This window comes from Ictidomys tridecemlineatus, chromosome 4, assembly GCF_052094955.1.
Source record: "Ictidomys tridecemlineatus isolate mIctTri1 chromosome 4, mIctTri1.hap1, whole genome shotgun sequence".
Classification (NCBI taxonomy): domain Eukaryota; kingdom Metazoa; phylum Chordata; class Mammalia; order Rodentia; family Sciuridae; genus Ictidomys; species Ictidomys tridecemlineatus.
This window is the reverse complement of record NC_135480.1, coordinates 158,706,849-158,721,694: the sequence shown is the minus strand read 5'-3', so window position 1 is coordinate 158,721,694 and position 14,846 is coordinate 158,706,849. Positions and strand designations below refer to the sequence as shown.

Sequence of the window (14,846 nt, the reverse complement as noted above, 5' to 3'; positions counted from 1 at the left end):
TATAATTGGGAGTTGTTAGTTTCATTTTGGGGGGCTCTTTTTTAAAAAATAACAAAGGGTATCTTAAAACAAGTTAGCTTTTTTCATGTCTTTTCATTGACTGACTTCTTTGTGAGATATGCTCAGGTTTACTCATAGCTTCGTTTACTTTTTAAAAGTCACTTGAAACTTTCTACATTAAGCATTTGAGGTTTAATGAATGAGCTCCCATGAAGTTTGTTTACTAAAGTGTGCCACTCAAAGGCAGTGAGTACCTTGATTATCAATAGTCCTATCAATATTATTTTTGGAAAATCTTTGAGGAATTTAAAGATCATTAAAAAATTTACACAGAATAAAAATCAAGAGAAGTACAAAGAATTGTGAAGAGGATAGATATGTTTTGGATGTTGAAGCCCTTTTTATACTTGTATGTATTTATGAGGCAATAATACTAGTAATTTTGGGGTTCTTTTATATCCACTCAAGTCAAAGACCTCTATTTTTAAAAACTCTTCTTTTAGGAGGTATGAGAAAACATTAGCAACAACTCGATTTGATGTAATTATTTTTCCCTTTTACTTAAAAACATAATACAACTGCCAGATAGAATAATTTCTTATTTTTTGGTATATCAGAAAGAGAACTATCTTATAAACATATTTAAAGCACATGATGAAAATGAAAGATTTAAAAAAAAAAAAAAAACGTTTAGAGTCTATTTTCTTTGTGCAGGTACCAGATGTTGATGTTGGCAGTGCTTAAGAGGGTCACAGGGCATTTAAAATCACTAGGCTGTGGGGAATAAAATTCCAGGTCTGTTGCACCGAAAATTATTTAAAACTTGTGTTTACTCAGCAGTAAGTAGTACAAAAGTACTTTTTCTATGTGAGCCCTTCTTAAATAGTACCTTAAAAATACATGATCAATGAAATTGCTACGAAACATATTTATGTTCCAGTGGTCCTCTTAGCATTTCAGAGGTCACTAGTTCCACTTAAATATCTTATTTTTCAATGTGAAAAGCAGATCATTCTTCAGTTGGCCTTACTTTTGAGCTATTCATTTCAAGTTATAGAGGACAGCGGCTGTGCTACTTGGCTGTATACTCGTGCAGAAAAGACATGTATAACATACTTAGATAATATTTCCTTTGTATCCTCTAGAAGCTTACTTTTGAGAAGGAAACAGGACCTTTTGCTTTTCCTGCTCCCCCATATGGAGTTTCTTCTTGGGTGAGTGAAAGTTCTTCTCTCAGTGATATAATAATTAGGGTTAATAGTTTCACTGAAAAAATAGAATTTTAGAGTAAAAAAGGTCCAGAAAATAAAACAAGTTCTTATAATGGTATCTCATTGTGCTCAATATAGATTATTATTTCTTCTGATTTTGTGGATGTTGCACTAGAACAAGTTAGATGCTAACACTTCTTGGCTTTCTCAAAGGATTTTTTTATGCATTTTTTTGCTGTAGTTAGCATCAAGATTTTACTCATGAAATTTCAGTTAATTCTATAAATACAATGGAATTAATTTCTTCTAGAAATTATTCTTCTTGCCCTTTTTGTTACTGCCTGACCAAAGTGATACTTCCTTTTCTTATAGAAATAAGTATTTCAAATCCAGCTGTCAGGGGAAAAAAGACTGGAAGGAAAAAGGCCAATACTATCAGTCATTTTCTCTGAGATTATCATTAATTTCTGCTTCTTTACATTTGGCTACACTTTTCGGATTATCTACAGCTAAAATATATTACTTGGGGAGTTATTAAATGAAAAGTACATGTGTGTACTTGCAGATTTTGATGTGCCTAAGGAGTTGAAGGTTGCCAGTTCTAGTTGCAGGTTCCTTGGTTCTATATAGTGGAACAACGTGCATGTGGTCTGTACAGTTGTGTGTCAATCAGCAATGGGAAGACTTCAGAATACCAAGTCATGATTGCGTGAACATGGTAGAATGTACTGTATACCTAGGTATGCCTGCTACATACCTAGGTTACATAGATATAGTCTGTTGCTCTTAAGCTGCATACCTTGGCAACATGTTACCGCACTGAATACCATAGGCAATATCTGTGTCTCTAAGTACAGAAAAAGGTGCAGTAAAAATACAGAATAAAAGATTTTTAAAAATGGTATACCTGTGTAGGACACTTAATGTGAATGAAGCTTGCAGAACTGGAAGTTGTTTTGGGTGAGTGAGTGAGTGGTGAGTGAATGTGAAGGCCTGGAACATTACTATAAACTGCAGAATTTATAGACACTGTACAACTTAGGCTACACTAAAACTATAAAAATTATTTCTTTAATAATTATCTGTGGCTTACTGCAAATTTTTTTAAATTATAAACTTTTTATTTTTTTTAAATTTTGACTCTTGTAATGATACACAGCTTAAAACACAAACATAGCTGGGCCAGTGGTGCTCATAATCTCAGCAATTTGGGAGGTTGAGGCAGGAGGATCATGAGTTAGTTCAAAGCCAGCCTCAGCAACTTAGCAAGGCCTTAAGCAACTTAGGTAGACCCTGTCTCAAAAAGAAAAATATAAAAAGGGCTGTGGATGTGCTATCCCACTCCTCAGTCTATACCAAATGACCTAAAAACAGCATACTGCAGGGACACATCCAAATCAATGTTTATAGCAGCATAATTCACAATAGGTAAATTGTGGAACCAACCTAGATGCCCTTCAGTTGATGAGTGGATAAAGAAAATGTGGTATATATACAAAGTGAAATATTATTCAGCATTAAAAGAGAATAAAATCATGGCATTTGCAGGTAAATGGATGGAGCTGGAGAATGTAATGCTAAATGAAATTAGCCAATTCCAAAAAACCAAATACTGGATAATTTCTCTGATTTAAGGATGCTGATTCATAATATGCTGCAATGTGGAGGGGTGGGGGTGGGGTGGGAGGATTAAATGAACTCTAAATAGGGCAAAGGAGAAAAGGGGAGGGAGGGGAAGAGAGGGAGCATAGGGGTAGGAAAGACATTGGAATGCGTTGGTTATCATTACCCTAAGTACATGTATGAAGACATGAAAGATATGACTCTACTTTGTGTACAACCAGAGATATGAAAAATTATGAATTGTAAAGCATTCTGTTGTCATAGATACCAAATTAAAATTAAAAAAATTTTTTAAAAATTGCACCGTAAAAAAAAAAGGTGGGGCTGGGGATGTGGCTCAGTGGTTAAGCGCCCCTGGGTTCAATCCCCAGTATCAAAAAACAAACAACCCTCCCCACTTCCCCAAGTATAGTATACATCTATACAAAAAAATTTGTATGTATGTATTATGTATGTGTGTGTGTGTATATATATAAACTTTAAAAAAATTTTAACATTTTTTTTTTAAACTTTTTTTGTTAAAAACTAGTATGCAGGGTTGGGAGTGTGGCTCAGTGGTAGAGTGCTCGCCTTACACGTGGGAGGCACTGGGTTTCATCCTCAGAACCACATAAAATTATAATAAAGTGGGGTTGGGGCTGTGGCTCAGCAGTAGTGCACTTTCCTGGCATGTGTGAGGCACTGGGTTCAATTCTCGGCACTACATATAAATAAATAAAGGTCTACCAACAACTGAAATATATATATATATATATATATATATATATATATATATATATATATATATATATAAAGATAAAATAAAGGTATTATGTCCATCTACAACTAAAACAAAAACAAAAACTAGCATGCAGATATACACATTAGCCTAGGCCTATGCAGCGTCAGAATCATCAATATCTGTGTCTTCCAAGTCCACATTTTGCCCCACTAAAAGGTCTTCATGGGCAATAACACATGGAGACATCCTCTTCTATGATAATAATGTTTTCTGGAATTCCTCCCTGAAGCGCCTGCCTGAGGCTCTTCTTGAGGAGTTCTTTCTCTTTTTAGAAATATGCTCATGGTGGCTTACATGGCTCTTTTTTTTCCCATCATAGATTTGCTTGCAAGCAGATAATGTACCATGAACATTCCTCTCTATTAATGAAAACCATTCCGTTTCAGAGTCTACATTTCCAATACTTTAAGGAGCTTGTTGAGATCTTCAGAAGCTTCTGCTAAAACCCTCCACTGTGAATCTTCTTGGGAGTTGTTGTTCTTTTTCATCTTCTGCAGTTTTTTCCTCATGTCTCTTTTTCAGCCATGTGTTTACTAGATGTTTTTTGGCTTCATCATAGTCTTTGGGACCACCAATGTATATGTTGTTCGTTGTTGACTAAAGCAGTTGTTAGGCAGCATGACTCCACAGCACTCTCGGCCACTTGGTGTTGCATTGGTGGTGGGTATTGTCCTTGATGCCCTACTCGTGAGACTTGCTGGTTTCCCAAGGCAATAGTTGTCTTTCTAACTTAAATGGCAAAAGGGACTCAACATTGATGTCATTATTGCCACTCGGTTCTTCACTTCTACCCTGTATATACATTCTGTGGGCATGTTTTTATTATTATTATTTTTTTTTATTGCTCATCAGTGTAGTTGTGCAATGGAAATGGATTCACAGGGGAGTGCTAGGGAACACTGCAGAGGGATTTCTGATTTTCCTGTATCATGTCTCTGTAGTTAAGTGGGGAATGCAAAACAAACATGAGCCTATTACATGACTGATGCTTACAGCTTTCTAATTCATTAAGGTTTTTTTCTTTTTTCCAGTACTAGGGATAAAATTCAGGACCTCACATATGGTAGGCAAGTGTTCTACCACTGAGCTACATCCCTAACCCTTTCAGAAGGTTCTTAACATGTGAAGTGGGTGCAGTGGTGCATGACCATAATTCCAGAGACTTTGAGACCAAGGCAGGATGATTCCAAGTTGGAGACCAGCCTCAGCAATTTAGCGAAACTCTGTCTCAAAATAAAAAATAAAAAGAATATAGGACTGGGGATGTATCTCAGTGGGGAAGCACTCTTGGGTTCAGTACCCAGTACCAAAAAATAAAACAAAACAACAACAACAACAACAACAACAACAAAAACTTAAAACGGTTCTTTATGTGGTTTTTGAATATTACTTCCAGTTGGAGGAATTCCTTTAAACCATATTATAGTTACTTGGAAAAATCGTTTAGAAATCTAGTATTAGGAGATTGTTGTGTCACAATTTAAATATGACCTTGGGGCTAGTAATTTATCCTCTGAGCTTTGTTATCCTTTTCTGTAAAATGGGAATGCCGATAACATTTTCCATAAAGGTAGCTGAGAGGATATGTGAACATCTCTTGTAAACCCGTATACATTTCATTTATTGACTAAGCTACTCTTGCCAGACTACCTAAATTAGAATGGAGGTGATTTGGATCAAGTCCCTGAGTTCACAGCCTAGAGCCAAATTACATTTGTCCATTCTACTTGGGAGGGGGCATGTCAAAGATGTATGGTTTTAATCTTATTTTTGTGAGAGGCTATGCCTACTTTAACCCCCATAGCTTCCATTAAAAAACTTGAAAATAGTTCATTTTCTATTCCTAATTACTTGGCAGAAATTTAGAATAGAAAGAGAAACTAGTAACAACCAACCTTTCCTTTGCACTTGCAGATCAACAAAAGGGATTCTTGGGTCCTAGAGACCAAAGAAAGAATCAGCAGGAATGCCCAGGGTGAATTGATGGATTGCAGAGCCTGGCTGGTAATTACTTTCACTGAGCTAAAACATTAACTTAATACATGGGAGCAGGGCCAGATGAAAATCAGGATTTGGACCTCTTCCCCCCCCTGTGGATATCCCACACTTCCCTTTTGGAGGCAGCCTTCTCTTTGGTGGGATAGCCCTGCTTCCTTTCCTGAGGCTTGGCATGGATTTCCCCTGCCCCACCCTGGCTGACTAGAGTTCTACCTTTGTTTTCTAGATATGTGAGTGCTTAGGTCAGCCAGCTTTCTGGGGTGGCAAGAAACCACAGTTTCTCGACTATTCAGCCTATGCCTGGTATCAACTGACTTTTCTCATTCGGGGGGTTCAAATTTCTAGCTGGTGAGCTTTAGCTTTTGTTTGTTTTTTTCTCCAGTGCTGGGGATTGAACCACACTGCACACATGCTAGGGAAGCCTTTTGCCACTGAACTACACCCCTAGCCCTAGAGATTTAGCTTTTGGATTTTGGTGACGCATTCTTTTCTCTCTCTCTCTTTCTCTCTCTCTCTTTATTTTCTTTTTTTCTCGTGTGTGTGTGAATCCAGGGGTGCTCTTTACCACCACTGAGCCACATCTTCACCCTTTTTTATTTTTGGTTTTATTATTGTTGTTGTTGCCGATATTGTTTTTTCATCCTTCTTTATTTCATTTTCCATTTTGAGACAGGATCTTGCTACGTTGCCCTGGCTGGCCTTGAATTCACAATGCTCCTAATGCAGCCTTCCTGGTCCCATTTGCCTGTAATCCACCACACCAGGCCTTTTGTAACACTTACCAGAGGCAGACCTAGCTTTAAACTAGGTGATGCTATCATCTTTCGAGACCAAGTGTTTTCATTTTCAAAGCTAGAATGTGTTGATTATTAATGACTTCCTGGTGTACTGTGCTAGGAAAGGTTGTGAAGCCATAATGAAGTTGAAGGACATGATTATGTGGTGATATGTGTTTTCCATGCATTGGGAGGGGCATGTATATTTTCAGATGGGCATCTGATTCATAGTACATGAGAGCTCATTTAATCCACAGTGCTTCCAGCCCAGCTCTTCCACCGTATGGTTGAGAAGGTGGATTTTAGAAAGATAAAGCTATTTTCAAGCCATTAGAGCCAACAATGGGACCTGAACTCAGATTTTCTGAGTTCAAGTGCTTGTTACTTTATGGAGATAAAAAACATTTGTTACCTTTAAGAAATTTAGAGAGGGTTAAATCCAAAAATTGATATTGAAGGTTAGGAACAGTGACCAACACTGAGACTTCATAACCAAAAATTGCCATTACTCTCATCATCACCATGAGTAACTTCATTACTGCTGCTACCACCATGTGTAAGGAAGTTGGGCAGTTCTCTGTTGGGTGCCATGTTGTAGAAACCCAGCTTTTGCTAACCAGTTAAGCAAGTATTCTACTTCTGACTCTACTTAAGAAATTTCAAGTGTTTAACACTTAACTACCCTAGAGACCCACAAAAGGCATTGATTGAACGTAATTAAATGGTAATTAGCAACCCTAATTTTGTATTTTGTACATTTTTTTGGTGTTTGAGTTGATTATAGCTCTAACATAAAGATTTACCAAATGTGATTATGAATACGCTTAAGTCAGTTCTCTTGAAGTAGCAGGCAGTCCAGAATCATGATTCCCTCTTGAACAGTTTACTCTGCTTCCTTGTATCTTTAGACATCTCTATTGAGCATGTGCTGTTTCACATTTTTAAGTATCTTTGTCCTGTTAGCCCAGGACTTTACATTGGAAACTTCAGTTATAAAAGATATTATGATGTGATTATTTGAAAGATCAGACTTTTGTGGAAGTTTTATTGGCACGCAAGTATACTTATATTAGTGGGTAAGAAATGAACATAAAACTATATAAAATATTTAAGAATAAAGAAATTAAGTCAGTCATGCCTTGATTAGATAGTGAGAGGTTAATGCCACTTCATGCCATCCTGGTTCCATTTGTTTTATGTACTAGCTGACCCACTGGCAGTATAACTTGGTGGAATGAACATGGGCTTTGGAGTCCGATTGGTTTGAGGCTCTATTTCAAGAGTTTTGGGATTGGGTGCATTGTCTTTCTTTTTCTTAAATATTTATTTATTTATTTTATTGATTTATTTTTATGTGGTGCTGAGAATTGAACCCAGGGTCCATATGTGCTTGGCGAGCACTCTACCACTGAGCCACAAAACCAGCCCAAGGTGTATTATCTTTTTGAGTTTTAGTTCTCATAAAATTTGGGATGCTATCTCCTTTGCATGGTTTCCAAATCCTAAAAGTATTTTGTTCTTGGAGATGCTCAGTAAATGTTAGCTCCTTTTCTCCTCTTAACCACAGGCTTTACCTCCCAACTGCCTTACGTGTTATTTTACAAGGATCAATTCAAGGAATAAAGGAAGTTGGAAAGTTTTAGTTTCGTACTCACATTTCCAGTGGTTTGCCTCTTAAGTCATCTTACTGTAAAGGTCGTGGTTCCTATAAGCCTCACACCCTTGGGAACCAAACTCATGACAGTCATGAAGTGTCCTACTTCAAAGGATGAGAAAACCAAGCAAACCAAAAATCATGCTGTCCTCTCTGGAGCACTGTGTATGAGCATGCCTTTCCCTGGGATCAGCTTGGAACTGTGGATAACAGCATCACCATCACCTCTTGCCGGCAGTGATGTGGAGGGTGAAGAGAACGCTCTGGGGCTGAGCTAGGGTTCTTAATTGAATGGCCGTCTGGCCTTCCCTGAGCATTCTTTTCCCTTCCAGGATTCCTGTAATTGTCATCAGATGGCTCAGTCTCCCAAATGTTTCCGGTATTGCAGTGACTTCTGGAGTGTGTTTAAAAAAAAAAAAAAGGGCAGAATTAGCAGTCATTATGTGTTTGTGTCTGCTCTGTTGTGTAGATGTGTGCAGACTGGGCATCCCTGAAGAAGAGGAAAAACCAGTCAGGAATGGAGTCCTTTGACTGTCTGCTCTTGCGCCTTCCCTCCTCCTCTGCTCTTTCTTTTCCTCCTGCATTGCTTTAAAGGACTCAAAGAAAAGGAGAGACGCGGGCAACATTCCCACTTCAACTACAGCCAGTCTCCCTTTCAATCTCAGTATTTGTGGGGACCTTCAGAAAGAATCGCATTTTTCTTTAGGTCAGTGAAAGGCCTTGGGGAAGGTTGAGAGTGGAACTGGACAGAGAATGAACCCTAAAGGATGGTTCTCATGCATGAAGGAAAAGGGGACATTGGAGATGGATTCTGAGTTTCACCTGATAATATTCAGATGATGGAAATGATAGCATTAGTTGGCAAAGCAGATGTTTGTGTGGGAACAACAGCCCAAAGCACAGCGGTGGCAAATATGGATGCGTTTGTGGAGGAATGTGTGATACAGTTTAGCTTAATAATAAGAAACATCATAGTTTTGTGTTTGTACTTTATAAAGGGATCAGCGTAATGATTCCAATTTCAGGATGAATGTTGTCTGTAAAGTTGAGATATAGAAAGAATGGTCCATGTACCCAAAGAGGGTTTGGCATCCTATGTGTCTTAAGGTATTTGAATTTTTCCCTTCACCATAAGCTGAAAAGCACAAACACAAGATGTCTTGCATGTGTGTGTGTGTGTGTGTGTGTGTGTGTGTGTATGTGTATTTGTATTTTTTCTTCCTTCAATCAAATAACTTGACCCTGACACTGCTTTTCAAGGAAGGGGAAAAATTGCCTAAATGAGAAAGGACAGCTAATTAAAAAAAAAAAAAAAAAGAAAAGAAAAGGTGATTGACAGAACTAAACTCGTGTCTTACTCCCCCATTCCCCCTTCTCCCAATTCCCTAAGCAGAAACTGACAAGAGAGGTGAGGTTAGGTAAGATTGTTCAACTACATCATGTTGGAAGGCATAAAGTTGAAGAGAACTTAGACTATTTCTTCTGATTCTAGCTGTTGGCTGAGAAATTGTACATTTTAAAATGTGCTTTGATCTACTGGCTTTTACTCACCTAACAAGTAAAATAGTTCACTGCCTTTTGGTGCCCAAGTTTGTCTAGTGGTGGAGTGTTCTCTTAGCCAGCTCCAGATAGTGGTATTAACTGTGGTGCTTCCTCATATGAAGCAGCCCTTTCATAGTTGTTACGTGGCATTTTGAAATAATTGAGGTAAATACTAATGCGTTACCTAAAAATACTGATGTCATCTGTCCCACATCTCTTTTTCCAGATGACTGGGGGTGGAAGGTGGGAACAGAAAGACCTTGATCTCAGCAAGGAAGATAAGAGAAATCTCATGATCAATAAAAAAAAAAAATCAGTAATGATAATTGTATTCCCTTAGCAGTGATTGGTTGTGTGAGCAGGGATGTAGCCAAGTCAAGGCCTATAATTTGTAAGAGGAAGACTGCCGGGAGTGGGATAGTGAAAGTTTTCCATGTGGAATGAAAAACAAATGACTGCTTGGAATGTGGCTGTGATGCTCAGAGAGGCAGTGGGCCAGGCTGGCAGCAGGAGGAGGACACCTGGCAGGAAGAAAGTGGAGCCTGTGACATGGACACCTGGCACTGGGCTCCACCTCTGACTTCTTGTTTTATAATCTGTAACTAAGTCACACAATCCACTCTATATCAGCTAAACAGTTTTCTGTTTCAAGATGGGAAAGGCATGTACCCCTTTTTAGTGGGGTTGAAAACTGGAATTGAACCTTCCCAAAGCAAGTGCTCACCACCCGGGAGACATCTTGCCGACCTCCGCGTTCTCACCGCTGTGACGTCTTGGTGAGGGCTGTGATGGGCAGACAGAGTTGATGTTTGGTTTGTCAGTTCGTTTCTGTTGTGTATAAATCGGGCGCTCTTTGCTGAGGCATCTTATTTCTACTTTGGCTCGTTATGATTGATCATAAGAGAAAGAAGACTGTGAAGTATTGAGAAATAACCTAAAAAAACGTGGTGTTGTTAGAGTGGTTGTTCAGTTTTCACAGTTAGGTTTGTTTTGGAGTCTGATTTTGTTGACAGTTCTGTTATTATATGAAAGCTGTTTCCTGCAGTGCATTTTCTGTTTTAGTTAAGAAACCTCACTTTATTTCCTAAGATGCATTATAATTAGGACTGTTTGGTACTGAGAATCTTTTCTCACTTAATACTCCTAATGAGATACAAATGTTCTAAATGTCCTTATGAGTGGATTATATTTAGAGAGGAATCCACTTATTTTAGCTAACTAATCCCTTTGCTTTTGAATCATACATCCTTATTAGGCTCTCACGTTCCTGTTCCATATGGAATGCCTTGTGAAATCAGACCTCGGTGAGCAGTGTTATTAACTTTCAGGGTCAGTGGTACTGAAAATGTCAATGAAGTTTGTTGGCTCTGCATATCTTGTTTTTATAGCACTCTTCTTTTTTTACACACTCATGATAAATACAAGTCTTTCCCTATTCCTGTAAAGTGAATCTTATTTCTTAGTTGGTTCTCTTTTCGTATTTATGTTTCTATTCACTAGGACAAAATAACTGGATCTATTTGAGCTTTTCCACTTAACTCTTCTGCCTCCTTCTGCAGTCTGGAATTGTCTTCCTTGTTCCTCAGATCTGTGGATGTTGTACATCCTTGTCCTTTTGTTAGAAACCTGAAAATGTCTCAGTGGAATTACTGGATGTTTGAGTCGTAGTGAGTAAGATTTGTGTGACACCTCCAAGTCGGTGTTAAATAAACCTTCTCAGTGATGGTTTCCTTTCTGAGAAAGGCAAATGAGTTAGTGATGAAGTTTTGAAGAACTTGCCTGTAGGTGTACTCTTGGAGTTCAAATTCAGGCTTCACTGCTTACAGTTTGCATGTTCTTAGACAAGTTATTTGACTTCTTTATGTTTGGTATTCTATACAATAGGGATCATAATGCCACTTACCTTGTAGGTTGTCATGAGGATCCTATGAGAAAATTCATGCAAACTCTTATAGTAGTGCCTGGTACATTCTAAGCATACAGATGATATGATAGTATCTAGTCGAATTTTTAAAATTTTTTTTTAAAAATGTTTTTATTAGTGCATTATAGCTATACATGATAGTGGAACTCATTTTGATATAATCATACATGCATGGACTATAATTTGCTTCATTTCTTCTTTCTTTCTTCCTTTATTTTTTTTGAGGGGGATACTAGAGATTGAACTCAGGGGCACGTGACTACTGAGCCACATCCCCAGTCCTATTTTGTATCTTATTTGGAGACAAGGTCTCACTGAGTTGTCTTGCTTTTGCTGAGGCTGGCTTTGAACTCTCGATCCTCCAGTCTCAGCCTCCCGAACTGCTGCGATTATAGATGTACACCACTGCGCCCAGCTAATTTGCTGTGCCATTTCAATCCCCAGGACTTCCATATTCTCTCCTCCTTCCCTTCCTCTACTTGTCTTCCTTCTGTGTATTTATATGTTGCTCTTTTCATTGGTACATCATAATTATACATATAAGTACAATTCATTGTGATATATTCATACGTGCACATGGCGTAAGTTCAGTTGATTTCATTTTGCAGTCTCTCCTCTTCCCCACCCTCCTCCCCCTGATTTTCTTCCTCCACTCTACTGTTCTCCCTTCTATTTTCATGAGAGCCCCCCTTTTTATTTCTTATTTCTCTCTAGATTTCACATATGAGAGAAAACATTCAGCCCTTGACTTTCCGAGTCTGGCTTTCTAATGGAATTAAAAAATAATAATAATTAATATAATTAATGTGATTATATAACAGATGGACATAGTATCTTTATTTTTTTAATGTGGTGCTGAGGATCGAACCCAGTGCCTCAGACATGCTAGGCAAGCCCTCTATCACTGAACCACAACCCTAGCCCCTCTAATGGAATTAAAGAAATACTTTAAGTAATTTTCTCCTTTGGTCTTCATAACCCCCCTTGAAGAAGATGATGTTGTCTTATCTGTATTCTCTATTTTATGGAGAATGTCACAGAAACACAGAGTCTGTCAGTATATTATTTTGTTATTAGTAACAGTTGGAATTATAGTCTGAATTTTTCCTCTAATCTGTTACACTTGACTGTGAATTGGGTCTTTAGGAAGTTGCCCTGGTTCTGTGGTGTTATCAGAAGATATAGACAGGAAGGGCATCATTCCTGTTTCTTTAATGTGGCCCATTGGTGTCCCAGTTCATTCATGTTAACATCATTTGTTTATTAAATACATATATTTTTCATTTTACACGGTTTCAATATACATAGTTTTCTTTTCCTGTGGCTAATTAAATATGCCAGTCCTCCTACAATAGTATAGTCTAATTTTTACTTATCACATTATATGAATGGTAATTGTATAAAGCTCTTCCTGTTATAGGGTTCATATACCTACAGCAAAGCATGTAACTGTGTTGCCTACTTGTTTTCTGTAGTAAACCTGTGTAACATTTCATAAAAATGGATAATTGAAAGAAGGAATTGGTCAACAAAGATCAAAGTGCAGCAAAGAAATGAAAAATGTCCACATTGAAAGTGAAATTTGAACTAATTGTAATTAGGATTCTGGAGAAAAATTGCTGACCAAGGGAACATCAACCCTGTTAGTGGTCTTTATGCATGCAGTCAGGGGAACTTGGTGATGGGTAACTGACTTGGTATAAATTAGGAGAATGATCATATTGAGAACAATGAAGATGTAACAGAGGAAAGGATCAGGCAAAGTTTTTCCCATTAAAGCAACTCTCAGAGATATCATATGAGTGGGAAAACACAAAGGATAAAATGTTGGAAGTTAACGCAAACTTAGAATTTATACCAGCCTGTCAAGACATAGGAAGATATAAAGTGGGAGGAAGACAGCACTATTCAAACTACTATTATAAGCACTTTAAAAAATTTTTTCAGTACTGAGGATTGAATCCAATACTGAAATATATGCTGTGGTTTTTTTTTTTTTTTTTTTTGTAGCAGGGAGGGGTAAGATCTCACTAAGTTACTGAGGCTGGCCTCAAACTGAGTTGCTGGACTTACAGGTATATGCCAATGTGCCTGGCCAACACTTTTTAAACATTTTAAAAAAATACTTATTTTTATTGGATACAATACCTTTATTTTATTTATTTATTTTTATGCGGTGCTGAGGATCAAACCCAGCACCTCACACATGCTAGGTGAGCACTCTATTGCTGAGCCACAACTCTGGTCCCACCAACACTTTTTAAATAAATAAAACACTTCAATTCTCAGAGTTTCTAATGATTTAAATTACAGTACACTAGATATTTTAATTGTTAAAATTTCTTTACATTTATAGCAGATAGAAAGTTTTTAATGTTCTGAAAACAAAAATTTTAAGAGTCATAGAACAATCATAATTTTTCTACTGATTATTCAGATTGCTTTTCATGGCCCAGAGTGGTGGCACATACCTGTAATCCCAGCAACTTGGGTGGTTGAGGCAGGAGGATCACATGTTTAAGGTTAGCTTGGACAGTTTAGAGAAACCCTGTTTCAAAATAGAAAACAAAGTCTGATGTAGCTCTGTGGTATGGAGCTTTCCTGGCATGCACAAAACTTTGGTACTTTGGTACTGCAAAAGAAAAACAAACAAATAAACAAACAAAAAGATGGCTTTGCATGGATTCAGCTTGCATGACCATTTTAATAGTTTTATATTACAATGCAAAATGCCTGAATTTATTGGGCCAAGAAGGCAGTTTTAAAAGTGATGGGGATACACTGATGTATACAGAAAACATACCTTTAGGAAATGTTTTTTTCCAACATAGATTTATTGTCTGTCATGTACCAGAGTGAATACATATATACATGTAGGAAAAAGTCCTTTTCTCAAAGAATTTGCATTTCAGTTCACTGATGAGAGAGAGACAAGATCATTATCCTACAGCCTATGATATATGTGATAGAGTTCTTTGAACGCAATGACAAGGGAAATGCCAGGCATCATAAGGTCCTGTAGGAAATGCATCCAACTTATAGCCTGAGGAATATGAGGGGTGGGACAGACAAAGAGACATCCTGGGGGACTGAGTTTGGAAAGGCTATGTTGAAGAGGAGGATGGTGATAAGAAACTTCTGCATGAAGAGCACAGGACATTTAAAAAAGTTGAGTGTTGCTAGAGTATGTGCTCCAGCAAGTTAGCAGCCATATCAGCAATGCCATGAAACTTATAGGCAACAGATTTTTAGGATTTTCCCCAATTTTCTTTTAAACTCAAGTATAATTTATGCACAATAAAATTGACACATTTTACTGTATAGTTTGACCTAAGTC

The 14,846-nt window shown here is 37.6% G+C and overlaps 1 protein-coding gene across 12 annotated transcripts in view; it reads left to right on the top strand.

Annotated features, from left to right (window-relative positions):
• Bnc2 (basonuclin zinc finger protein 2) overlaps nt 1-14,846 on the top strand; it is a 413,108-nt gene that overhangs the window by 64,665 nt on the left and 333,597 nt on the right. For 9 of the 12 annotated variants that reach the window (XM_078047668.1, XM_078047671.1, XM_040285833.2 and 6 more), the window contains exon 2: nt 5,530-5,619. The exons of 2 other annotated variants lie outside the window; for them this stretch is intronic. In XM_078047668.1, the coding sequence (XP_077903794.1) occupies nt 5,530-5,619 (90 nt within the window). Of the gene's footprint in view, nt 1-1,145; nt 1,215-5,529; nt 5,620-14,846 lie in introns of all 12 variants that reach the window. One more of the 12 variants, XM_078047669.1, reaches the window with a different exon arrangement.